At 46.1% G+C, this 27,649-nt stretch overlaps 2 protein-coding genes across 2 annotated transcripts in view; both read left to right on the forward strand.

The window, feature by feature from the left end:
- Positions 1–27,649, forward strand: part of ACTR2 (actin related protein 2) — a 351,444-nt gene that overhangs the window by 202,837 nt on the left and 120,958 nt on the right. The gene's annotated exons all lie outside the window — the stretch shown is intronic.
- CEP68 (centrosomal protein 68) lies at positions 3,823–27,566 on the forward strand. The gene is made up of 8 exons (XM_063115990.1): positions 3,823–3,897; positions 6,100–6,230; positions 15,857–16,292; positions 16,928–18,382; positions 20,667–20,789; positions 23,412–23,508; positions 24,939–25,109; positions 27,164–27,566. Exons 4-7 carry the CDS (start codon positions 16,928–16,930, stop codon positions 25,100–25,102), a joined length of 1,839 nt encoding a protein of 612 aa, XP_062972060.1. The 5' UTR covers positions 3,823–3,897; positions 6,100–6,230; positions 15,857–16,292; the 3' UTR covers positions 25,103–25,109; positions 27,164–27,566.

Here is a 27,649-nt window from a genome sequence, read left to right on the forward strand (position 1 = left end):
GTTAAAAACAGTAAACATTTAAAAAGTATACAAAATTTAAAACCATCAAAAACATAAGAACAACCGTATAAAAACAACAACATCCATTTAAAAACAACAGTTCTGGGGTCCGTTAAAAGACAAACTTAGCATTGTTAAATGCTGTTAAATGCCTGGGAGAAGAGAAAAGTCTTGACCTGGCGCCTGAAAGATAACAGTGACGGCGCCAGGTGAGCCTCATCGGGGAGATCATTCCACAGTCAGGGGGCCACCACCAAAAAGGCCCTCTCCCTTGTTGCCATCCTCCAAGCTTCCCTCAGAGTAGGCACTCGGAGGAGGACCTCAGATGTTGAGCACAGTGTACGGGTAGGTTCATGTTTGGAGAGGCGTTCCATCAGGTATTGTGGTCCCAAGCCATGTAGGGCTTTATAGGTTAAAACCAGCACCTTGAATTGGGCTCGGAAACGTATAGGCAGCTTTTTTCTAAAGCTTTTAAAACTTGATTTTGTTCGACTTTTATACTGTTAGTTTTACTCTACCCTGTGCCTGTTTGGTGCATTCTCTTCCCCTTCTTATTGTTTTATTATGATTTTATTAGAATGTAAGCCTATGCGGCAGGGTTTTGCTATTTTATTGTTTTACTCTGTACAGCACCATGTACACTGATGGTGCTATATAAATAAATAATAATAATGCAAGTGGGCCAGAATCGGTGTTATATGTTTGAACCTCCTTGTTCCAGTTATCAATCTGGCTGCTGCATTTTACACAAGCCGCAGCTTCCAAACCGTCTTCAAAGGCTGTCCCATGTAGAGGGAATTGCAGTAATCTAATTAGGAGGTTACCAGGTTACACAATAGCTCTGGACTGCTTTGCCCTGTGGCTAGATGAATAACTCCCTGCTCAGCTATCCTTGATCTTCAGCAGTCTAGCATTATTGCAACGATGACTTACAGAGCAGACTGCTGAGTTTTGAGGATCAATGAGTAAATGCTGCTGACCTAACTCCAACGTGAGGGGTAAAGGATGGTGTGGGGTGTTTGGAAGAGTTTGGGAGAATTGGGCTTAAGGGATGTGCAACCCATGGTATGCATCCTGAAACCCTGAATTCACTCCTTTATCCTGGATACTTTAAAGAAGCCTTCCCCAACCTGGTGCCCTCCAAATATGTTGGACTACAACCCCCACTACAACAGGGAATGATTAGAGTTGTAGTCCAACACATCTGGAGGGCACCAAGTTGGGGAAGCCTACTTTAAACTGTTCGGAGATCTGTCCCTTTCACAGTTTAAGGGCCCCATTAAGCCACTAAAGGAGGGGTGATTAATTGGTATTGGAGAAAGCACTTTCCCACTGATCCGAATTAATCCCCCACTTAGGACACTTTTAGCAGGGCGCTTCCAGATGGAGGGCTCCTCGCACTACCCACGGGCAGGCACAGTGCGGCTACTCTGTCTTTTCTTTCTGCATGGTTTATCTGGGTGGGTCCTTATGAGTTCAGATCACTGGCTACTCCCCCAAGCCATGGAGCCTTTGCCAACTGCTCACTCGTCCTGCTCTTTTGCCTTGAACATGAAACATCTCTGTGCCACAACAAGCACGCTTCTGACACTTGGCAATTCAGTTCACTGTAAAAGGGACGAGGGAAGAGTCTCCACATAGCTTTGGAGCAGCTGAACATTCTCTGAGTGTTCACACACACACACACACACACACACACACACACCCCAGCTCAAAGCTTGGCATTTTTCAGGCCTCTTGCTGTCTCTCCAGAGGGAAGACTTAACAATAGCAGCCACAAAAACAACAAAAGGTCTTGCGGCACCTGAACCATTAACAAAAGCTTTCAAGGACTGGAGTCCACTTCATCAGATAAATACACTTTGGGTTCATTATCTTGACTTTCCTGCTCCAGTTGTGTAAATGCCGGGGAGTGGTGGTGGAATTGAAATGCAATAAGTACAGTTAGTGACAGTTAGCTTTACAAGTGCCATTCCAAAAATGGTTTTGGGTGATACCACCGACATCATTAGCCAGTGAGATTCTACTTAGCCTGTTTTACTCTAGCTGTTCCTGAATATACCCGGTCACTACGTTCAACATCTAAGGTCCTCCTCCGGGTGCCTACTCCAAGAGAGGCTCGGAGTGTGGCAACAAGGGACAGGGCCTTTTCGGTGATGGCCCCCATTCTCTGGAACAATCTCCCTGAAGAGGCTCGCCTGGTGCCAACGCTGCTATCTTTCCGGCGCCAGGTTAAGACTTTCCTCTTTGCCCAGGCATATGGCAGCACATCTTAACCAACTTCATGTTTATTTGTAACGGTTTTTAATGCTTTATGTGTGTATGTTCTTCGTTTTAAATTTTAAAATTTTGTATACTTGTTTTTATCTTAATTTTAGAATTTCTGTAAACCGCCCAGAGAGCTCTGGCTATGGGGGTGGTATATAAGTGTAATAAATAAATAAATAAATAAATATAAAAATCATACTGATGATAGACTGATAATTAGTGAGTCTTTTTAGTGAACTTGTTATATGTATTTTCTTTTCGTCGCCCTTATTTAACTTTAATTTCAAAAGGGAAAAAACCAAAAACAACCGCCTGGATGTGTTTCATTAAAAATAAAATTAAAAATCTGGGTTTTTGTTAATTGCAATGATGAACCAATTAAGAGATGTAGTGTGATTTGAAAAAAACAATAATGAAACCATTGTCCACAGGGCTGGTGCTACCACAGAGGCCACTCAGGCGGCCGCCTAGAACGCCAAGCTAAGAGGGGCGCTGGGCACAGCGCAGCGCTCACATGCGTTGGCTGTGAGCCGGCCCGGCCCGAGGATTCAGCTGGGCCTGGGCGGGCAAGATGGTGCCCCGCACCTGTCCAGCCGAAGTGAAGCCAGAGACGCTGGGGTGGGGCGGCTCCACGTTCGGACTTCTGGAACGCACCCGGAAGAGAGAGAGAGAGAGAGAGAGAGAATGTATGGGTGAATGGGGTGCATGGGGCCTTTGAGTGAATGCATGTGTTCATGCGTGTGTTTGTTTGGAGTGAGTGATGCTGAGTGTGTGTGCGCACGTGCGAGTTGGAGGGGGGATGATTTGGAGGTGATATTCCTATTCAATAATGCATTTTAGACCCATAGACGTTCCTTTCCAATTTGTTTGCTATAATTGGCATGACGTATTTCTTGCACTTTAAAATAAATTTAGCAGTTTCAAGTTTTGTGCTTCTTATTTTTTCCAGGAAACATATGTTCTTAAAAATCAAAGTTGGCATTTTTGGGGGGTGGGGCGGGGTGAAAGTAGCTCACCTTGCCTAGGGCGCAAAATAGTCTGGCACGGGCCCTGGTTGTCCACAGTCAGCCCACAGGAAACGGTAGTGATAACAACACAGCCATTGAGACGTCGGGTTTTCCGTCTCTCTCCACGAAGCCGAAGGGGGCCGGGGACGAGGGTCGTCAAGCATGCCGCCGCCCCCCCTCCACCTCCACCATGCCTTTTGGTTTGCAGCGGGGCGGGGGCGTCCGGCCTCCTCTCTGGAGAAAGCAAAGCCCCGCTGCTGCTTCTCCCGCAAAGCGCAAAGCAAAACGCAGCCCCGCGTCGCCAGCGCCAGGCCAACATTCCAAGCAAGCGCAATAGCCGCCGCCGCCGCCGCCTCCTTCTTCCACCAAGCCGAGGCGGCTGGGGATTGGCTGAGACGGTCGATCCCGGCTGCTCTCGGCGTCTCCAATCCAGCCCCCTGGATGCCGATTGGTCGAAGCGGCGGCCCGGGCGGGGATGCGCGCGGCCTGAGTGGGCGAAGGGGCGAGTTATTGTTGCAGAGCGAGGCTGGAGGGGAGAAGAGCGCAGGCGGCGGCGGCGGCGGAGGGTAGGGTGGGGTGAGGTTTAGCCCCCCCCAGAAAGGACCTTTGATCGCGGCTTCAGGTAAAGACACGCTTCGGTGTTTTGCGAAAGGGGTCTGTGTGTTTCTCTTGGTCCGGATTTGCTGCCCAAGGCTTGGAAACCGTGCCTGTTTTGCCACGGCAGAATCGGGCCCAGCGCTGTCTGGGATCCCTCCCCCCTCCCCCACCCCGCGTGCTGGTGGCTCTCCCCACCCACTGGGGATCTTTTGTAGCGTGAAACGGCCAGCAGCGAGCGCCCTTTCCTTCACCCCGCACGAACTGGGAAAGCGAGCTCGTTCTCTTGACTTTGCGCGGGCGAGCGCGAGCCTTGCAAACTGTTGCGCGCGTAGCAGGCTGGCGACAGAGGCGGGCCTCCTCCGATTTAAAAAGAAATCTTCTCCCCGGGAAATCCTCCCGCGGTCTCGCATGCAGGAGCGTCGTGCTTCGCCTTTCGCTTCTCTTGCGATCTCTGCGTTTGAGATCGACCAAGGGCCGGAGTCATTGCATCGTGGCGTGGCCGCCTGTGCGCCCCAGGTCCTTCCAATTGGATAAATCCAGGCAGTTCACCGTCTGTAGGGATTAATCTCTTGGCCGAGGCGGGATCACTTGAATGGCAATCAAAGCTCACCAGCGACTTCAGGGAGCGTCGCGAAATGCCACTCGTCTGCTTTTATTTTGTTAGTTGCAACTAACGAAAGGAAGGACTCAAGAAGACACCTTAAACCACAGCTTTAACCACGGTGACTAAGGTAAAAAGTCTTATTCATCATGGTTAAAGCCATGGTTTAAGGTGTCTTCTGAACACGGCCTGGCTTTCTGGCTTAACCACCGTAGTTAAAGCCATGGTTTAAGGTGTCTTCTGAACACGGCCTGGCTTTCTGGCTTAACCACCGTGGTTAAAGCCATGGTTTAAGGTGTCTTCTGAACACGGCCTGGCTTTCTGGCTTAACCACCGTAGTTAAAGCCATGGTTTAAGGTGTCTTCTGAACACGGCCTGGCTTTCTAGCTTAACCACCGTGGTTAAAGCCATGGTTTAAGGTGTCTTCTGAACATGGCCTGGCTTTCTGGCTTAACCACTGTGGTTAAAGCCATGGTTTAAGGTGTCTTCTGAACAGGGGCCTATTTCTTGTCCGCTCTGTTTTGTTGTATATTATTTTGTTGCTTAATTTTGGTCATGGTTTAGTATGATGCCCTGGTATTTGTAATGACAAGGGGTAGTTTAAAAAGTTTTTAAATGAATAGGCCAGTAAGTGAAAGGTGGTGTGAGCCCTCCACCACCATTCATTGTTCAATGAATTTCAAGGCAGCTCTTAACTCAAGTATCTGGTGTGGATTGCGTGGTTTGGTTCTTGATTTCAGAGCCTGGTTGAAATTCTGTACCCCTGACTCTTCTAAAACAGTGGGACCGTAAAAAGCAGGGCCTCGTTGCATCAAAGCAGTGGCCTTTGTTGTCCAGAAGAGCTAATGCTGGAATTTCTTAAGAGGCACGCTTAAATTTAGACCCGGCAGTGTTTAGTAGATGTCCATAAAAGCAATTGGAAGAGAGCCAGCATTGCATGGAGCAGGCAAGCACAAGCAGTTGGTAAGGAAGACGTAACGTGCTGCCTCCCTCGGGTCTGGTTTTGTGTGTGTGAGAGAGAGACAGAGAGAGAGACACAGGGCTCATCTACACCAAACAGGATATTCCACTATGAAAGCGGTATATAAAAGGCAGGAGCCACACTACTGCTTTATAGTGGTAATGAAGTGCACTGACAACTGTTGGGGCCCATGACGCATCTACGTGAAGCAGAATATTGCACTATGAAAGTGGTATGAAAGCAGTATATGGGTATGTGTCAATGGGCCCTAACAGTTGTCAGTGCACTTCAATACCGCTATAAAACAGTAGTGTGGCTCCTGCCTCTTATATACCGCTTTCATGCCACTTTCATAGTGGTATATCTGCTTGGTGTAGATGAGCCCACAGAAAGAACTTATGGCTACCCAGAGTGTAGCTTCCTCTTTCGTAGAGTGCTCAGTGATGCTGAGCTTTAATTTTAATGACAAGTTGGCTTACTTGTGGGTAGTAACGCTGTAACTCCGCATACGTCTTGCCCCTCCATCCTGCTTGAGTTTGCCTGTTGCTACACTTGAGATAGAAGCGAGTGCAGTATTGGACTCTTTTTCTTATAACCAGGAGAGGCAAAACAATATATTTTAAGAAGGTCTATCTTACAGACACTTGGTTTTTGTTCACTTTCAGGTTGCCTTCAAGACCGAGAGGAAGATAATAGAAGAAAACACTGGAGGCCTTTCCCGCAGCAGACCACAACTAGAATCTCGGGGTCACTCAGTGACTTGCAGAAGATTCAGGACAGACAACACATAATTCATGTAAGGAATTTACTGGCTCCAAATGTTGTGATGACCCCCAAGTTGGGTGGCTTTAAAAAGGGGTATTAGACCAATTCATGGCGCACAAGGCCTGCCAGTGGCTGCTAATTCTGATGGCTTTATGGAACAACCTTAGGCCAGCAGGAATGGTGAACATGTGGCTCTCCAGATGTTAATAGATTTCACTTCCCAGCATCCTTCACCATTGACTATGCTGGCTAAGCCCACTGGGAGTTGCAGTCCAATAACGTTTGGAAGGCCACACGTTCCTCAGCACTGCTCTAGGTTCAGAGACAACATAGGGGGTGACTATGAAGGACGATAGTTGTACTCATGCCCTCCTTGTGGGTTTCTCAGAGGCAGCTGAGAAAATGGGACCATGGACATGATCAAGGGTGAGAAATCAGAAGCTTGGGGGCCAAGTCCAGTCCCTTGGTGTTCCCTTGAAGGACACACCAACTTCTTCCAACTTGTGGACAGCTTTGGGGATGCAGGTGTGGGGCCAAGATTGTGCAGCTCCACTCTCTTTCTCTCTACACTTGCATGGAGAGAAATAGTTGAAAAATGCTATAGAGTGCACAACTCATAATAATTTAACTCCTTAATGTACTACAATCAGTTCATTATACTCTGTTGGGATGGTGAAAGTGTACACCTGTTCCATGTCCTTGTGTTTCGTGTGTGAAAGTGCAGCGATTTCAAACAGAACTAGTGATTTGTGAGTGCTGGACCAGGGGCTGGCAGTTAATGAGTACTGGCTAGTTCAGTGTGAATGGGGCAAGCGGATTTTTATAGAGGTTCCCAAAGCAATTTGAGTTGTGATCTAGCAAAATTTGGTGGACTTTGCAGACATTAAAAAGGTGGTTTAGTGCTGTCCTAGTCCCAGTCCTGATTTAGTGATGTGGTTGGTGGAGGGGAGTGGATGCCTGTTGCAGCTCAAAAAAAATCAGACGAGGGAGGGGCTGTATCTCTGTAGTAGAGAATATGCTTTTGTGCAAAAAGACCCAAGTTAAATCCCTGTCTAGGCCTGGAAAATCTCCTGACTGAAACTGCAGAGCCACTGCCAGCCAGTGCCAATAATACTGGGCTAGGTGTACCACGGTTCTGACTTGGTATAAGGCAGCCTCGCCATGTTCGATATAAGAGATATATCTTCCTAAGGAAATGTGCACTGGAGATTGGCAGGGGGAGACGCCAGAAGTTAGATCAAAATGTCTGGTGGATTTTTGCAGAATGTGTGTTTTAAAGCAGCCATCTCCTACTTGGTACCCTTCAGATGTTTTAGACTACAAATCCCATCAGCTCCAGCCAATGTGGCCAGTGGTCAGGGATGACAGGAGCTTAAAATGTCTGGAGGGCACCAGTTTGGGGAAGGATGCTTTAAAGCAACATGAACATTTGGCCTTGGAACGGTACGGCATGGAAAACTCACCATGTTATGCATTTGAAAATAAATAAAATTAGTATATACGTGTAAACCGTTTAAAAAACAAGCACGGTTGATGGGGATACGGGGGAAGTTGTTCATTGATTGTTACCAACTATGTCCTTGCTTCTAGTAAGTTGACTCTTCTGATATACAGCCATGTTCCATACAGGGGTGTGTGGGTGTCAGTGGGGAATTCCAGTGACAAAATATTGTTGAATGCTGGGGGGAAACCCAGAGGTGTGCTATCCTTGGGATGTCTGGATCTCCCACAACGATGCAGGAACAGATGCTCTATTATTGTGTAATCATGCAACCATCTGGAATGACGCTTTGCGCACAGCCTATCTATATACACTATTTGGCCTAATTCTCATGTTACAGCCATGTGAATTTGTGATGTGGTTACAATCTTCATGACGTTTCTTTTTTGCATGGCGAGATGATCAGCCATCAACCGAAATAGCAGCAGCTTCTTCTTCTTCTTATTATTATATTTATTTGTATCCTGCCTTTTGCCCAATACTGGGCCTCAAGGCAGCCTTATAAAATTTAAAACATATACTTTTTAAAACCTAGGAAAAGAAATATACAAAAATTAAATATATTACAATATTAAAACATTAAACATTTAAAGTACACGACAAAATTATAAGTCATTAACATAGACGGAGGCCCAGCTTATTCTCCAAAGGCCTGTGAGAACAAAGAAGTTTTTGCCTGCTTCCGAAAGCCCATCAAGGAGGGAGCCAGCCTAGCTTCCCCGGGAAGAGAGTTCCCGAGCACTGGAGCAGCCACCGAGAAGGCCCTCTCCCAGGTTCCCACCAAGCGCGCCTATGAAGATGGTGGGACTGAAGGAAGGGCTTCACTAGAAGATTTCAAAACACAGGCAGGCTCATAAGGGAGAATACGGTCTTTCAAATAACCTGGACCTGAGCCATATAGGGCTTTATAGATCATAACCAGCACTTCAAATTGTGCCCGGAAACAGACTGGAAGCCAGTGGAGCTGTTTTAACAGGGGAGTTGTGTGCTGCCTGTAACCAGCCCCGGTCAACACTCTGGCTGCAGCTCTTTGAACCAGCTGGAGTTTCCGAACGCTGAGCAATGTACTAATTGTTCTAGCACTGTAAAGTTGATGAAGCATTTAATTTGCCTCTCTCGTGCTTCCTAGTACTGGGATTGCTTGGTAACTACACTGCTTGCTCATCGCTTAGCAATATCAACAAAGTTCTTAATGCGCAGTATTGTCACCTGGATAGAACTTCTTGGTTTCGAGATTCGTTGGCCACATTTAGTAACGTGCTGGGTGTTAGGAGCCTGGAAGAATTCAGCTCTTCATCAGAGCAACAGTTTGGGGAGGCACAGAACTATAACAAGGGCAGAATTAGGCGAGGCTGGATGATACAGGAGTGGACCAGAGGATGGCATCCCAAAAAGGCGGAATGGAATGTGGGAATGTGCTTGTTGTACTCCACCAACCGCACTCCCTCTCTATATTCGGAATAAGTTTGCTCACCGGTGTTGGCTGAATAAGGCCAAAGCGTTCCTGCTTTTAGTAGCGCCAGCCTAACTTCCCTCTCATTTTTATAACAGTGAAACTGCTCTTCCCATTACTCTCATGTCTGGACCGTCCACATGGCAAGACTCCAAATAGAAGGCAGTCATATTTGTTCCTTGTGGTGGGAAAAATCCAAAGCAACAGTAGCCCTAGTACTTTTAATGAAGATCAGCCTGGCCGGAAGTGCTTTTAAACGCCGGCTTATAGGTCTCCTTCTTGTTCTAGTCTTGAAATACTGATCTCTCTCCTCTTTCTTTTCCATCCACTCTCCTAAAGTATGTTTAGGGCGCAACCCTATGCATATTTAGGTTGCAATCTTAGTTTGTAAGTTTGATGGCAGCCCCCCCTCTTTTTTATTGATGTGAGCTGCTTTGGGAGACAGTAATTGTCTGAAAAGCAGATAAAAATGCAATAAATGAATTATATATATTCATGTATGTATATACACTACCTACCATTTAAAACTATTTTTAAAATATGGTAAGTGGTGTATAGATCTATTAAATAATTAAATACATAAGTTAGATCAGCTAAGACGTCACCAAGCAGTGAGAAGGATTAATATATACGGCCTTGGGAGATTGTCTTGCAGAAGGAAATCTTTGGGGATGTGTCATGCTCAGAGGTTTTAACTGTATTGAGGTTCCTCTCTGTGTTGGTGTCCCCCTGCCCTGCCCCCATGTTCCCTAAATTGAATTATTTGTGGAAGTGCCTAAAAACCAGAGACTTTCTCATTTCTTCTTCCCAAAAGAGAGCAGCAATGAGACAGGAGAGGGAGCGTGCTTCCTTCTCTGGAATGTGTTTTCAGACAAGGAGCAAATCATAGAATCATAGAATAGTAGAGTTGGAAGGGTCCTATAAGGTCATCAAGTCCAACCCCCTGCTCAATGCAGGAATCCACCCTAAAGCATCCCTGACAGATGGTTGTCCAGCTGCCTCTTGAAGGCCTCTAGTGTGGGAGAGCCCACAGCCTCCCTAGGGAACTGGTTCCATTGTCATACTGCTCTAACAGTCAGAAGTTTTTCCTGATGTCCAGCTGGAATCTGACTTACTGTAACTTGAGCCCATTATTCTGTGTCCTACACTCTGGGAGGATCGAGAAGAGGTCCTGGCCCTCCTCTGAATGTTCTTCCCTTTATCCCTTCATACTTGCCACCCAAACCTCTAAAGCAGGGGTGGGGGATCCTCAGGCCTGGGGACCAAATCCAGCCCTCCTGGTGTGCCAGTTAGCCCTCTGGGGCTCCCCAGATAACCATCTACCTTCTTCTGGGCCCCAGCCACTTTCCCCAAACCACTTTTGGGTAGTTTCCCGGCTTTTGTGCATTTTTCCCCAATTCTGAGAAGTTGAAATGCCTTTCCTAAGACTGAGTTATTGGCAGTCAGAACTTGAAGCTAAAAGATGCTGGTATTTTTTGCCTTGGGCTCTGCCCACTGCTGGAATATGGCCCCCAAGAGCGCCTCAAAAATGGAATTTAGCCCTCAGGCTGAAAGAGGTTCAACACCCCTGCTGTAAAGTTTGTAGCTGGTTAGAGATGTGAAGGCCTGGGGGGGGGAAATGGGAAAATTCGGGGGGGGAACGTTTTCCCCCCCCCATTTTTTTCTGAAGCATTTTTTGTTTTGTTTTCAGAAAAATTGAAAAAAAAATGGAGAAAAAATAGATTATAGCATAATGAATCAAATGTTTAAGACAATGTGTTCAGATATTTACTTCTCCAAATTATTTCTAAAAACTATGTACAGTATTAGATCATTAAAATTTCTGTGCACCGAGGGACGAGCAAGTCTCGGTTGCAAACTGAGACTACAACTCTCAAATGCAAGAGCAAGATGCACTTCCGCCTCTAGGGGGCAGCACTGCCACTGAAGCACAGACTGAAACTGGTAGGGATAGCTGCAGCTCAGAAAATGAGTCTGGTTAAATTTCATGCATATTCATTGAATCTTGTTCCCCCATTTTTCTCAGTTCTTTTCATGGGAATGGGGGCTTTATGTCTGCTTGACACTGTGTGGAGGACTAGCGGAGACAGAAATAATATTCTTTGTTACTAGTGTTGATGGTTTCCTCTGTTGTTGTTTTAAATTATTTTTTGCCTGCTCCTCATAAACTGGCAAAACCAAAGAGGTTCCTTACAGTTCAGGAGCTTGTAGCACCATTTATTATCAAAAGGTGTTTTTTTTTTTAAAAGTAAATTCAGTTTGTAATAATTATTTGAATACACTACTTTTAATATACCAAATGTAATAATTTTATGCCAAACCAACTTGGACATAATTACATTTTATGTTCCTAAAGTAACAAAGTGACTTTCAATCTGTAAAAAAGTGCTAATATTGCATTATTGCAATTTTTCCGAAAATTTCCGTTTTTTCTCCAAAAAACCCCGTGAAAAAAAGTGGTTCCTCCCTCCCTCCCCCCTTTTATGGCTTCAAAATTTTCAGAAATTTTACATCTCTATAGCTCAGTGGTTCTCAACCTGGGGCGCTCCAGATGTGTTGGACTGCATCTCCCAGAATGCCCCAGCCAGCAGAGCTGGCTGGGGCATTCTGGGAGTTGTAGTCCAACACATCTGGAGCGCCCCAGGTTGAGAAAGGCTGCAGGTGTTGTGGATCCGTGCAGTTAGTCCAGGAAGCCTTTCCACGCTCTGCCATGGCAGTAGCAGGAGTCCTGTGGTGCTGTGTGAGCCAGTCGTTATGGGCAAACTGGGAGTGGGTGAAGTGCTGATTAAATAGTTACGATGCACTCTGAACACTTCAATTCTTCCGCCACCAACCACTGGTCAAATAAAAGGGTGTTTTATTTACGTCAGATCTTCTTGTTGTGGATGCCTTCTTGGCTGACTTAGTACATTATTAGCAGAGATGACAAAGCTTCCAGAATTGTAGGACTTGACAGCGAGAGAGAGGGCCCTGTGCCCTGTTCCTTTGTACTGAGGCTGGATCCTCCTTGTTATATAAATATTCCTCACAGATTAGCTTGTGGCATGAAACCTTATTATATAGTGTCGATCCAGGCCTTCAAAAGCCAGTTCACCTGTGGTGAGGAAGAATGATCAATAAGCAGGGCCGTTACAGAACTTGCTCTTTTATTTTATGTTATACTTAGAATTTTGAAGGCCGGGGAGGGGCAGGGGGAATGTAGGGAAAAAGTGGGAGGGGGAGGATGGAAAAATTAAAAAATCATTCTCCCCACTTTTCCCCAAGGATTTTTGGAAAATTTGATAAAAGCAAACAAATATGGGGGGAAACTGGTAAAACTAAGAGGGAAACTGTTTTGGGATTTCATAGAATCATAGAATAGCAGAGTTGGAAGGGGCCTACAAGGTCATGGAGTCCAACCCCCTGCTCAATGCAGGAATCCGCCCTAAAGCATCCCTGACAGATGGTTGTCCAGCTGCCTCTTGGATGCCTCTAGTGTGGGAGAGCCCACAACCTCACCAGCAGTATGACAATGGAATCAGTTGCCTGGTGAGGTTGTGGGCTCTCCCACACTAGAGGCCTTCAAGAGGCAGCTGGACAACCATCTGTCAGGGATGCTTTAGGGTGGATTCCTGCATTGAGCAGGGGGTTGGACCCGATGGCCTTGTAGGCCCCTTCCAACTCTGCTATTCTATGATTCTATGAAATCCCAAAACAGTTTCCCTCTTAGTTTTACCATTTCTCCCCCCCCCCCATATTTTTCTGGTGTTTTCCCCTCCTTGGCCTCCATATTTCTAACAAATTACTAACTTGGGCATGGGTGGGCTATTAATTTTGGGATTTATTTGGAAGGCTGTGCTAAACCAGTTCATTTAAAACAATGCACTATTCAAGTAGTAACTATACATCAAAGAACTTACTTAACATACAATCATATCAGATCCAGTAACTGGATTTTTTTTTATTAAAAAAACCCCTTCCCGTATATATGGACATACAAAGCTCTTCCTGCATATATGAACTCAACAAAGTTAATAAGGTTAATGTTAACATTGTCATTGAAATAATTGTGTGAATGGAACTCCTTTTAAATTAAAGATGGACCTGAGTCACCAGCCTGAGAATGTATTCATTCATTTATGATTTTTGTAGCAAAATAATAATAACAAACCTCAGGGTGGCTCACACAAAGAAACAGGTTTAAGGACAACGGTGATAATACAAAAAAACTTGAGAACAATTAGGGAGCTGGCTGCAGTTGATCAGAATAGTTTGGTAAGTGTCCGTTTTTCAACTGCTGTGGCTTCTGGCTGGTTACGTGATTCAGCCGTGTGACAATTACGTAGCTGTCCCCATGCCGTGTGGTGGTTCATTTTTGGGGGGTGGGCGGGACCTCTTTTGGCCTGAGGGCTGAATTCAGTTTTGGAGAACCTCTCAGAAGGGTGGGGGTTGAAAGTGAAAGGAGTGGGGGCAGAAATACAACGAATACCAGCATACTTTAGTTTAGAGGTCTTACTGCCAATAATTAAATCTGAGGAGAGGCAATTCAAGCTTTTAGAAAATAGGAAAAAAATGCACAAAACTTGGGAAACTACCAAATGCTGGTTAGTGATCAGAGGGGAATGGGGGGGGGGCTTGGAAAAGGGGCGTGCCCAATAGGGGATCCCCAGAGAGTGAGATTGGGACCCCCGGCCTGGAGTTCTCTACCCCTCCGCTACGATCTGTGAATTATTAAGAACATAACATAAGAAGTCCCCTGATGCTGGATCAGACCAGGGGCCCATCTAGTCTAGCACTCTGTTCACACAGTGGCCAACCAGCCATCGGCCAAGGATGAACAAGCAGGACATGGTGCAACAGCACCCTCCCACCCATGTTCCCCAGAAAACTCGTGATGACTTGGGTGTGTGTTTGTGTGAAAGAGTGAGAAATTCCTCGGAACTTTTGTCCGTTTAAACAAGAGTTGCAGCCTCAGTTTAACAAACATGGGCTGGCAGTGTGTGCACGTTTTATAAAAGGAACTTGGATTATAAATATGGGATGGAAATGAAAGCTTCACTCACGTGAGATGAGTGATGTACACACAATAGATAAAGGCGAATGCGTTATGTAAAGTTTGAAGTGGTTTCTGTTTTGGTGGCAAGATGTCTGTTTGGTCGTTCCATTTTGAGTATCCGGCTCTCGTTTATCTCTCCTTCTCCGCATCCTTCCCTTTCCATTGGAGGCCTCTGCTGTCGGAAGCCGTTGCTTCAATGGAAGGGGAAACAAGCCTTTCCTGACATGGGCGAATACAATAGGCAGTGGCCGTGGGCAGGAAGGGAAGCTCTTCTGCTGAGGAAGCTCCAGCTGCTGCTGCCGGAAGTGAGGAGCAGATCTGAAGGCCACCCCCACACCCCCTTGCAAGGTGCTTGGCATCCAGAGGATGGCCTTCCGAAAGGTTCCTCTGAGAACATTTTGTTGGACACATTAGGTTGGAATGGTTTGTGCTGATTGTCTGTGGCTTTATCTGTGAGCAGGACCAGCGATTGTGCGTGGACCCTCCCCATGGATTTGTCCACAGAACAGTTCTGAGGTATATGGCCAACTTCTGCTGTACCTTTTACAAATGATTGTGCTCAAAGGGATCACTTACAGCTTCCTCATGTGAGCACCAAACATTTCTTCTGACTTAATTCCTATTTCAGGGGGTATTGATTCTACAAAATCCGTCTTCGGCATAGCCTAAGCCATTGTGGTATTATATAAGGACTGAAAAAAGAACCTGAAAAGTTATCTGTGTCCTCCGAGGACTGGGTGCTCTGACGTCCATAATTTAAGGGAACAGAATCCTAACCATGTACAGGAGGGTTGACACTAATTTATTTATTTATTTATTACATTCTATACCGCCCAATAGCCGGAGCTCTCTGTGCAGTTCACAATGACAGAAAAAAATTATGTGTGGGTAATGGTTGGTCACCCAAGGACTCAGGTAGTTAAGAGTGTATTAATTAGGAATGCAAGATCACGATTTGGGTTTCTTGGATGAACTTGGTGATATATAGCGTAGCATGCCTGGGCCTGTGAGAATGTCTTAGTCTCTGGGTCCAGTAGGAAGCCACAATAATAAATGCAGTATATTTATTGTGTCATTTATAATGCATTATTATACCAGAAGTCAAATATTCCCCCCATGGTCTATGGCTCTTCATTAAAGGCTACTTTTCTGTGTAACACAGGCCACAGCTAGACCTAAGGTTTATCCTGGGATCATCCAGGGTTCGCCTCTGCCTGAGCACTGGATCCCCTGTGTGTCACCTGGATGAACAGGTTTGACCCCTGGACGATCCAGGGATAAACCTTAGGTCTAGCTATGGCCACAGTCTCTTCAACAGATTATTGTGGCTCAACTTCAAAGATGTGTTGTCTTTTAAAATCTATCTTGGATCCTGATTTTTGGATGTTCAAATCTGCCTCTGTTCTGATCCAGGATTTAAACTCGTTTGACTTCTAAAGATTATTATACTTGCACCCTGGGATTAAATCCCATTGAAAACAGTATGACTGATGTACAAAATGAATATGCATTTGATCATGATACACCATCCAAGTGAACCAGCGTAGGGTTCGAAACATAGAGAGCAATCCTGTGCATGTTTCCTGAGATGTTCAGTCCGCATAGGATTGTAGCCTCAGTACTAGATATGTGGCGAATGATCGTTTCTGCTGTTATTCTTTTCCCCAGGTTACAAGATTTCATGTTTGGGGCCCTGAAGGAAAAGGAATTTGCCTCATAGATGGCCTTGGAAGTAGAAAAGTCTCCTTTTGATGCTTCATGAAGCGTGAAGGCCAAGTGTTGCGGGAGGTGGAATTACACAGAGCTCGAGGCTGACTTCCCTGCATCCGTCAGCCGTGTTTGCCAGCCCTTGGAAGTTGAGGATGAAGCCCTCTTGCTCATTGGAACCGAGGATCAAGAGCTCAGAGCTGTAGAGGAAGCTGGTCCCAGAGTTTCCGGCGTTGCCGAGAGGAGCCAGAAATATCATGACACGTCTTCAGTGCCTTCTAGCAGGTTTTGCGAGATAAAGTATGTGGAGAGAGCGCCGCTAGTCGGTAAGGCTGCTGAGGGTGGTGACGTACCTGATCATTTTAGCCGTACTGGTTCGCACCCTGAAGAGCAAAAGGTGAGAATATTTTAAGTGTCCATACTTCGGTACTACTGCCAAAATATTCTTGAAATAGATTCTTTCTCTTCGTAACATATATACACATAGTCAGGGTAGGAATGCAGGGAGGGGATGTTCTGGGGAAGGAACAGCGAGATTGAGCCGGTCTTACACAACATCACTAGGAGCAAGAGATGGAGCAAGTACTTCTAACTAAACATGCGTAGGATTGTGCAGCAAATCACAAAGGTCGGTGTAACTTTGCTATGACTTTGTCTACGCTGTACAGCTGAACACTCCGCAAGGCCTAATACTCATTAGGTGTGTTGCTCACTAGCTTTGGCACAAGGGTGTAAATCCACCTTCCCTGATCTAGTACACCCCGGATCTTTTGGACTGCCACTCCCATCAATGGCCGCCTTTTCCTGTTATTGGGGAAATGTGTTTCAAAAAATAAACATGTCTGAACAGTATGCAAGACACATCTACAGAAGTATCTAACCTTGTTTACTTAAGTCTATGTGAAGATGGCCTGAAGCATAAGTAAACTAAGCAAGCCTAATTTGAGTTGAACTAGTATGACTGTTGTTAACTGCTCTGAACAGAAAATACTTTTCCCGCCTACTTTCTCTTTTTTAAAATGGCTCCCACAGATGAACGCAGTCAAGTCCTCAAATTCTGCAGAGCTGCTTCAAGGTTTGCTGGAACTTCCTGGAGCCCTCCCAATGAAAGCTGGGGACTCTGCCTTTTACAGCCCTACTGCTGGATCCCGCCACAGCCTTGACGCTGGCTGCAGGAGCCAGACGGCCTTTGCCCCTTATTCCTCCACTCCGAAACGTTTCTCGTGTAAACGAGACCCTCGTTTTGATGCCTCAGTGCCCATGTTCCCTAGGACTGGCATTTCCTTGCCACCTCCAGAAGGCTCCGATTTTGAACGGCAGGAAAGGGCCCGATCCAAGAGCTTCTCAACTTCTGGGGCTGCTTCATCGCCTGAAGCATCTGCTCCGTGGTATCGGCACAATCTGCCTGACCCTGAAGAAACCCCCATGCTTGGCAGGCACAAGCCAGTGCCGATGGATTGCTCTTCCCCGGTGGGCCAAATAAGAAAGATGACATCCTTCCAGGCTGATTACTGGGCGTGTGCAATCCCGGATTCCCTACCGCCATCGCCAGACCGTCAGTCCCCGCATTGGAACCCGAACAAAGAATACGAGGACTTGCTTGATTACACCTACCCTTTAAGGCCAAAATACAAGCTCGCAAAGAACCCCAAAGACTCCACTGTCCATGATTCTGGGGTTGACCTTGACAGCTTTTCCATTTCCCCTGAGAGTACTTTGAAGTCTGTGAGTGTGCAAGACCAAGAACGTCCAGCTGTGCAGATCCAGAGCCCACAGAAGTTTTCGACTTCATTGCTGAAAAATCTAGAATGCTCAGCACCCGTTTCTCACTACCGACTTTCCCCTATTGGGAAAGTCTCCTTTGTAGATGCTGGTCCCTCCTCCGGCAGAATTGGCATCTCCAGAGAGATGGCACATGGGTTGTCTCCTTTGTGCACTAGTCCTGGTCCATCCAATTCAGCCAGCATAGATAAGAGAGACTGGAACATGAGGGGACATGACGGTCTTCGAAAGAGGGGTGCTGCTAGTAGCAACTTCATCCGCTCCACACAGGTGCTGCCCTTACAGACAGCATGTTCCAGTGATGAAGAATATCTCTCCTTACCTCCCAGACTCAAGGAGTTGGAGACATTGGCTCAGCAGTTGACTGATCTTTCACTGACCATAAGGAAACCTGAACATAGCCATGCTCATGGTGACTTGCCATGCATCAGTGTGAATGGACAGCAGCTTGAGGGCAATGGTGGTGGTGGTGATGAGAGCCAGTGGAAACTGCATTGTGGTTCTTGTCATACATGCAGTTTCCAAGAATACAGTGACGAAGGCCTTCTGAGCAATCAAGGCTGCAGGGACCAGGAAAGCATGCTGGGAGAGACTGCTTGCCCTGGTTTCCTCGAAGCAAGGTGCCTAGACTTCCTGGGGAGAGGAAGCCAACATGTTGAGCCAGAGAAGAACTGTTACAGAGACTCCCTTGCGCAGCGCATTAAGGTAAATGTTTAAAAAATCAAATCGGAATCTGAACAGCTTTTCATAAATGTACTTCATGGTACTTAACACTCCAGCACTCATGTGATAGAGGACTTGCTTTGCATGCTGAAGGTCTCCGGTTTGATCTCCAGGTAGGGCAAGGAAAGAATCCTGTCTGAAACTCTCGAGAGCCGCAGCTGCCAGTCAGTGTCGACAATATTGGGCTACATGGAATATGAATATGACTCAGTATAAGGCAGCTTCCTATGTTCCAGGAAGTTTCACCACATGTTTACTTGGAAGTAAGTCCCACTGGTTTTCAATGGGGCTTACTCCCAAGTAAGTGTTAATGGGATTGCAACCTCCATCCTTTTTGAAGGGTTGGCCTCAAATTTTGTCATCAGTGGGCTGAATCATGCAGAATGTGATGGTGTCCATGCTAGATGTCTATCCACCATAGTCTGTCATACTTGGATCGCCCAATGATATTCATAGTAGTTCATTTATTTGACTCAAGAGACCAATGCTATGGTCCCTGGGTGAGCATCCCCAGAATTAGAGGATTGCTCAGAAAAAACCCTTCAGAGGTCAGAGACAGCGCTTTGACCTTGGAAAGGGGAATTGGAGATCTGAATCCCTGCCCCTCTCACAGCCAGCGCAGAAAGAAATGTGGGCTGCCGTCCAAGGTTGGAAAAGCAACCTTGGAGGAGAAGAAAAGCGGGTGTTCTGGGGGAGGGCAGGAGACCAGAGAGGCCAGGATACAAGATCCTGAGCCTCCTTCACCCCTCTTTCCTCCTTCCAAAGCACTTTCGCTAGATGGGCTGAAAAGCCCATCTAGCAAAATCGGCATGTCTTTCAGATATCTCAGCTTGGTTGCTTCATCGTCGTTTGAAACTTAATATGGCAAAGACTGAATTGCTTGTTTTTCCTCCTAAACCTTCTCCTCATCTCTCATTCTCTCTTACTGTCAATGATGTTACACTTACTCCAGTCAAGGAAGCTCGTAGTCTTGGCTTTATATTTGACTCCTCGCTCTCCTTTATTCCTCATATTGAGGCAGTAGCTAAATCCTGTCGTTTTTTCCTGTATAATATTGCCAGGATTCGATCATTTCTGTCTGTCTCTTCTGCCAAGACGCTTGTTCATGCACTGGTTATTTCTCGGTTGGACTACTGCAACCTTCTTCTCTCTGGCCTTCCTTCTTCTCACATCAGTCCATTGGTTTCTGTTCACTACTCTGCTGCTAAGATCATTTTCTTGGCTCGCCGCTCTGACCATGTTACTCCACTTCTGAAATCTCTTCATTGGCTTCCAATTCACCTCAGAATCAAATATAAACTTCTCCTGTTGACCTACAAAGCTTTTCACAGTCTAGCTCCTTCCTATCTTTCCTCTCTCATCTCACACTATTGCCCCACTCGTGCTCTTCGCTCCTCTGATGCCATGTTTCTTACCTGCCCAAGGGTCTCTACTTCTCTTGCTCGGCTTCGTCCATTTTCTTCCGCTGCCCCTTACGCCTGGAACGCTCTTCCAGAACATTTGCGAACTACAAGTTCAATCGCAGTTTTTAAAGCTCAGCTAAAAACTTTTCTTTTTTCTAAAGCTTTTAAAACTTGATTTTGATCTGACTTTTATACTGTTAGTTTTACTCTACCCTGTGCTGCTATTTTATTGTTTTACTCTGTACAGCACCATGTACACTGATGGTGCTAAATAAATAAATTAATAATAATAATAATAATAATAATAATAATAATAATAATAATAATAGATGGGGAGGCGAAGAGTGCCTCTGCTGCTCCTTCCATCCTGCTGGCTTCAGCCAAGCAGGCATTAGAGTCTTGGAAGCCTCCAAATTTGGAGGCTTCTGAGCAGCGAGGGCTCAGTCCTATCGATCTATTCCCTTATTTAGTTTTGTTTATTACATTTATATCCCTCCTTTCCTTCAAGGTGGCATATGTGGTTCTTTTGCCCCGCCTCGATTCTATGGTTGGAGAATAGATTGTATTAGAGCTTGGATTAATTCTTCAGTCTAACACAATCACTTTATACAGTGTGGCGTGGGGTTCCTTCCTTTGAGCTGATGCATGGAATGCGGTGTTGCTTTCCATGCATCGTGTTAAATAGCTCTAGGAAATTCACGTTAAATAGCTCTGGGCAGTGTGCTCTCCTTCTGTATTGGCTGCAAACTGAAAAGCGAACACATATTGATGTTGGTCATAATCTGAGAACTGAGTTGATCAAGTCTAATGTTACCATTTCTCATATAGCTAACAGATGCCTTTGTTCTGATTCATCTAAGTAGATATTTTGCTGTCAACTAGAAGAGCTCATTTGTTGGCTTCACAAAGTAGCAGAAGTTACAGACAACTGGATTCCTCCCAAGCCAGACATTGAAAGTGTTAAAGCATCATTACAGAACTACCTGGTAATTATCTGGTCTTCCCCTAACCCCTTTAACTGGATTTGAGTAGCAGGGTTGGTCGGGTTTTTATATACCGCTCCCCATTAAAAAATTTCGTAGCGGTGCACAAGGTAAAATGAAAATAAAAACAGAATAAAACAGTTAAAATAAAATTTAAAAAGAAGCAAAAACAGTAATCCAAGGCTGCATGTTAAAGAAAGGCTTCTTGGAATAAAGATGTTTTCACGAGGCGCCGAAAGAAGTACAAGGCTGGCGCCTGCCTGACCTCCAGAGGCAGGGAATTCCACAGGAGGGGGGCCACCACGCTGAAGGCTCTTCCCCTGGTGGATTCCAATCGGAGGATGGATCTATGTGGAACCACCAGGAGCAGGCCCTCGGATGACCTCAGTGACCAGGCAGGTTGGTAAGGGAGAAGGCGCTCTCTCAGGTATCCTGGTCCCAAGTTTCTTCATCTATAATGGCAATCATATGCTGCTGGCATAACATAGGGGCCCACAAGCTGGAGATCTGTTGCTGAACTTTGGTTTGCCATCTTTGGTGGGAGTTGTGGGGGTGGGGATGGCGATACCACCTTTCTGTCCCTTAGGTATGTCTGGGAAGTTTGTATGTCTACTGAGTGTGGAATGTTGGACTGAGTGGGCGTGGCTGATGATGCTGTGAGAGAGGGGGAGGGAGGAGTATAAATAGGTTGGCTGAGGGGATTGTGGTAGTTGGAGTTTGGAGTGAGTTAAGGGAGTTAGGGTTTGTTTAGTCAAGAGAGTGTCCAGTGGTGTGGAGAGTGAATGGAGATAAGATTACTGCATCTATTAGAACTAGTGGATTAAGCAGGTTAACTAGCACTGAAAGTAACTAAGATCTGTTAAACAAAAATAAACATTTTATTTTGTTTTGTTACCTCAAACCACGTGTCTGCTTGGCTTTATCACCTGCTCTACAGTTGCTATCATAAACACCTTCTTTCAGTTTATTTCATACACAGCAGAACCTTTCCAGATTCTAGCCTTTACCCTCTCGTGTGAGGAAAAGGTTGTGTTTTACCCTACTCTCAGGTTGTTCAAGTATTAGTGCTTGGCTTGAGAAGGGTGTGCTAGGCAAGGCCTTCTGTATAAGGTCGGTGCCGTCGCAGTGGGGAATGGCATCGGTCGTGCTCTGGGCTGTGTCCCCTTCTACCCTGCCTGTTTTTGGCAGCCAGCTCAGTCCTTCTGTGCTCTAACATGAGTGGCTTTCATTATATGGGAGGACTGGTCTACTTGAATTCAAAGGGTTGGATCTACATTGGATCTGGGTTCATGCAACTGGATTGGTGGGAGTGGGCTTCCCTGCCCCCTGCTGCTCGCAACAAACCCTCCTGCCCCCTGAAAACACTGCAGAGGGTCATGGACCCGGCTGGCTGAATGGGGTGAGCTTTGGTGCAGGAGCGGAGGGAGGATCCTTGAAAATCAGGCAAAGGCACCATGAGCGGAAAAGAGGTCTTGAGCCCAACTTCAATTATGGTAGACCCACTAGCTTGCTCAAGGGCTTAAGCCCCATCCCCCAAGAGCAGCCTTCTCCAATGGGGTGCCACCCAGATGTGTAGGATTGCACAGCTGGAGGGCACTGCGTTGGGAAAAGCTGCCCAAGAGGATGCCCACTATGGTCTGTTGGCTCTGATGAAGGTCTCCTATAAAGTCCCTAGTGCGCATCAGTAGACCCAGAGGGTCTCTCTTGGGTTTCCTATCATCATAGAACAGCATCCTGATCTGGACTGTATATATTCTTCCAACATGCTCCTCCTCCTCCTCGGATAGTGCTGCTATTCTTGGAGTGTAAATGTTAGGAACAGAGGTGCAGATGTGCTACAACAATTTGAGTTGAACTTCCATCTAGAAGTCAGGCCATTTACTTTGTCTGAAAATGTAGGTTCTCTCAAAAAAGTGCACGCGCCGGACGTTGAGGCTCAGCATATGTGAAACAGTAGCAGAGGTCTGTGCTGCACTACTTGAACTTCTTTACTGGAGTGCAAGTAATTGTTCTGAGTGCAACGATTTTAGGATAATCACTCTGGCTACTAATTAGGGTGGGAATAATCTTTTTTTTTATAATGATTAAACTGTGCAGGGCAATCTTGAACTGATTTACTCAGGTTGTCTCTTGACTTCAAAGTGATTTGCTCCCAAATATAAGACTGCATAGGATTGCAACCGAAGTTGATGCTTTTTAAAAAAATTATTTTGATGCATATTACGTTGTAAGTAAAAATATTTTGTAAACTTTAAATTCATTGGGTGGCTGCCATTGTCATTCGAGTGGACTTTTCTCTTATAGTGACTTCTCTTCCCTCCTACACCTCCCCGAGGGCCTCCACAACTGGTCCCTACCTATTGTCCAGTGTAGATTTGGGGCGGGGGGGGGAATAATTTCCGCCAAGAGCATCCATTAGTTACCGATGGACACAGTTGGATTTCACTTGTTTTGCTGAGGCCATGTAGCCTCTTCTTGATAATGAATGATCAGATTGATGAGCTCACAGTTCGGTGGAGTAGATCATGTGATTGCAACCTAATCTAAGCAAGAATTCAACGGGACTCTGAATCTTCAAATGCTTTGCATGTTCCAGCTCCCAACATCAAGCGCGTTTCTTTACAGGAGTTCAAAAAGGATTTAGCTGGCCACCAAACGCTGTCTGAAGGTGTGTTACAGGATGGTGAAAGGCTCCTCCAGTGTATGGCATCAAATTCACCAGGTAAGGAGCAACGATTGCATATGTGAAGTGGAAGCAAAATGTGATGTTGGGGAAAGGACACACGGGTTGCAGGCTAGGAGTTTTAGCTCGCATGGTTTCAATGCTACTGGGCACGATCCAGCCAAAGTTAAGCACTTTTAAGTTGCATTAATTTCAATCCTCCAGGGGAGGTATGCTGAGGATCACAGCCTCAAGCACATAGTTATTGCTCATGTTGAAATTAGTGGGACTTTAAAATGCTTAACGTTTTTTCCTGCCATAAGGTCTCGAAAACTGGAAGGCAAAAAAAAAAAAAATTGGGTTTGAGGACTTTCTGCAAACACATTATTTTCAAAACCTAGTTAGAAGGGCTGACCACAAATTTTATAATCTTCAGGCAGAACGGTGCAGAATATGTCAGAAGATAAGCAAGCAGTCCAACACTACTGCATCCTTGGTTTACCAAGCGATACACAGGCCATAGCTAGACCTAAGGTTTCTCCCTGGATCATCCAGGGGTCAAACCTGTTCATCTAGGTGACACACAGGGGATCCAGTGCTCAGGCAGGGGCGAACCCTGGAGGATCCCAGGATAAACCTTAGGTCTAGCTGTGGCCACAGTCTTGTGGTGGATGGTGAATTAATCAGATTGATATCACTCCTTTCCACCAAGTAGCTCAAGGGACTTTATTTTTATTTATTTATATTTTTTATTTAAGGATTTTTATGCCGCCATTCAGCCAAAAAAGGCTCTCATGGCGGCTTACAAAAGTATTTCTTGACAGTCCCTGCCCACAGGCTTACAATCTAAAAGACATGACACAAAAGGAAAGGGGATTGGGAGGGAGGAGGAGGAGGGGGAAAAGGAAAGCAAATTCAGGCACTACAATCTTAGTTGGAAAGTTCAGCAGTTACAGGTGGCAGGAGGGAGGGGTGCTCTCAGCTGGAGGTGGACCCAGGCACGGTGGAGAGGTGCCTGGCTGCTGCTTCCTCCCTCACTGGTGGCCTCTGCAGAGACAGTTGGTAGCAGGAGGGAGGGGGCTCTCAGCTGGAGCTGGACCCAGGCATGGTGGAGAGGTGCCTGGCTGCTGCTTCCTCCCTCACTGGTGGCCTCTGCAGAGACAGTTGGTAGCAGGAGGGAGGGGGCTCTCAGCTGGAGCTGGACCCAGGCATGGTGGAGAGGTGCCTGGCTGCTGCTTCCTCCCTCACTGGTGGCCTCTGCAGAGACAGTTGGTAGCAGGAGGGAGGGGGCTCTGAGCTGGAGCTGGACCCAGGAACGGTGGAGAGGTGCCTGGTCACCTCTTCCTCCCTCACTGACTTCCTTTCTCCCCTCCCCCATTTTATCTTCCCAACAATCCTGTGCTGTAGGCTAGGCTGAGAGAGTGAGTGACTGGCTCCCCATGACGCTATGCCAGATCCGACTGGTGTTCACAGTAACCTTTGCTTGCTAGTTTTACAGGACACTCTTGGTTGGATTGCAAAGCAATCCATTGAGCTCGAAGCCCATGCTGCGCGCTTGTACGAGTCTGTTCTAGCTGCTATGGATACTCTCAGCGCTGGCTTGGTGAAGAATTGTGACGCTCAACCAACGGCCGCCCAGGCAGAGTCGTCTTAAGTAGTGGGTGAGCACAAGAGGGACATGGGGTGGGGGGCAGTACATGAAACAGAATTACACGCTTTTAACAAGTGAATGAGACAAGGGGCCTTCACTAGACTTACTCAGAAATTAAGCTCTTCCTTGGTGAAATCAAAGGGCATTTAGATGTTCCCATATTGCAAAGTAAGAGAGTCTCATCCATCACGGCTCAGATTGACTGAATCCAATGGAACCAGAGAAAAAAGCTTTAGTGGAAATTAGACAGGCCTGTAACTTTACTGGCTTTTTAAAAATAAATGAATAAACAAACATGTCTTTTAAGGTTGTGCAGTGGATAAAGTGGAAGTGATTGCTTCTATTCTGGCACTGCAAAATTCAAAAGGTCTAAGGAGGAGGATTACAGAAGATGTGTGTAACTTAGTGGTTCTACAGTGTGCAGGCTGGTGTAGGACTGATTTTAACATAGGGATACTTTGGGAATCAAATGATTGTGGGGTGGAAATATGGAATGACTTTCAATAGCCAGGCTACTGGCCTTGTTTAGTGTTATATCAATATATTATATATAGTACACTTAATAAAGCCTAGTAGTCTTGTTCCTTTTCCGCTTTTTTGTCTCTTGTGCATTGAATGTGGCACGGCCCTAGCCCCGCCCCCTCCCTCCCACCCACCCCTGTCCCCTTCCCTCTGCCCCCTGGCATCAACAGCCTTAATCATACAGCTACATCTGGGGCTCTCACCTTTGCCCCACACTGACTGGCTGAGCTGGGCTGCTGTCCATCAACCTGCTGGCAAAGGGGCTGACCTGCCTGTTTGCAGTAGAGGAAATTAATTACTGTTAAAGCTCAAGCACTGAACTTTTTCAAACTTTCCGCACGTCTACACTGCTCGTGCTTCCGTTTAAAACAAAAATGAGCAAAATTGGTCCGATAGATCTTTAGTAATAAGCTTTACAGTACCATATTCTTATATAGATTTGGATATATTGCTGCACCAGAGGGGCTCTCTGTTGCCACTTCACTTCTTCTAGCTTTTCTTTGCCGCTGTGCAGAGGCACAAAAGCCTAGAAATAACATGGGATAAACCTGTCCCTGTTTATAAGTAAATGCGCTCTATGTGGGGCTGCCCTTGAAGCTGCTCCGGAAGCTGGAGCTAGTGCAGAATGCTGCAGCTCGGCTGTTATCTGGAGCTGCCCCTTTCCAGCATGTAACTCCTCTGCTAAGGGAGCTGCACTGGCTGCCTATTCGCTACCGGGCCAGGTTGAAGGTTCTTGTACTTGTGTACAAAGCCTTAAACAACTTGGGACCAGGATACCTGAGAGAGCGCCTTCTCCCCTACCAACCTGCCCAGTCACTGAGGTCATCCGAGGGCCTGCTCCTGGTGGTTCCACCTAGATCCATCCTCCGATTGGAATCCACCAGGGGAAGAGCCTTCAGCGTGGTGGCCCCCCTCCTGTGGAACTCCCTGCCTCTGGAGGTCAGGCAGGCGCCAACCTTGTACTCCTTTTGGCGCCTCCTGAAAACATCTTTATTCCAGGAAGCTGTTCCTTAATATGCAGCCTTGAGTCTCCATTATCTGCTTCTTTTAAAATTTGTTTTAAGTGTTTTATTGTTTTTTATTTTCATTTTATCTTGTACACCGCTCCAGATTTTTTCAATGGAAAGCGGTATATAAATATTCTAAATAAATAAATAAATAAATAAGAGTGTGTGCCCCAAAGTGCCACTTGAAACAACACTCAACAGCATACCGTTTCAGATGAGGCAGTGATTCTCTCATCTAAGTAGGGGGCAGTAGCACATTGCTTGAAGAAGAATTAGGGGCAGGATCAAGTATCTACAGACAGACCGGTGTGAAGGACATTCTGGCTATTTCGGCAGGCCTTTAGTTATCGTTGTAATTCATAGGGCGTGGTCTACGTGTGCAAGGCGGGACAGCTTTGCTAAAGCGAAGTTGGGTCTGCTCAGTGTCTGGATGTGGAACTGCCTGGGTGGCCCACGCATACCACTTTCGCATTTCATAGCAGAAGAAAGACAGGATTACCAATGTAAACTTTTACGATTATTATTTTTATTTCAGATAATGCCTCCAGTCGAAGTGGAATTTGTCTTTAGCTGAATGAGAGAAGTGCTTCAGGAAAGAGTGTGAGGAGGCCATGCTAAACTGTTCTCTAAACCGAGGGCTGAATCAATGGGGCCTTTTTCTTCGACGCTGTGACCCGCTGGACTCCCATCAAGCCTAGACGTGACAGCAGCTGGCTTCACGGTGGCACCAGAGTCTTTGGAGAGCGCAGAGGCGGCAGTAGTGATGAGCGGCTTCTGACAGTCGGGATGTCTCTTGATTGATACTACTTATTTTATATTTCTTCAGGTGAACAGTTGCGAGTCTTCAATGCCTGCTTCCCCTGTCCCTTTCAAAAGGTTCTGCTAATGTTTTGTTAACGTGACATTTCTATGGAAGGCTACATTTCAAATAAAACAATTATTTTAACACCATATTTATTAGTGCAAGCACTGAAAATAAATGATTTCGGTACTTCTGACAGCTTCTTATGAGGTTAGGTAA

The sequence above is a fragment of the Elgaria multicarinata genome, chromosome 2, assembly GCF_023053635.1.
Source record: "Elgaria multicarinata webbii isolate HBS135686 ecotype San Diego chromosome 2, rElgMul1.1.pri, whole genome shotgun sequence".
Classification (NCBI taxonomy): domain Eukaryota; kingdom Metazoa; phylum Chordata; class Lepidosauria; order Squamata; family Anguidae; genus Elgaria; species Elgaria multicarinata.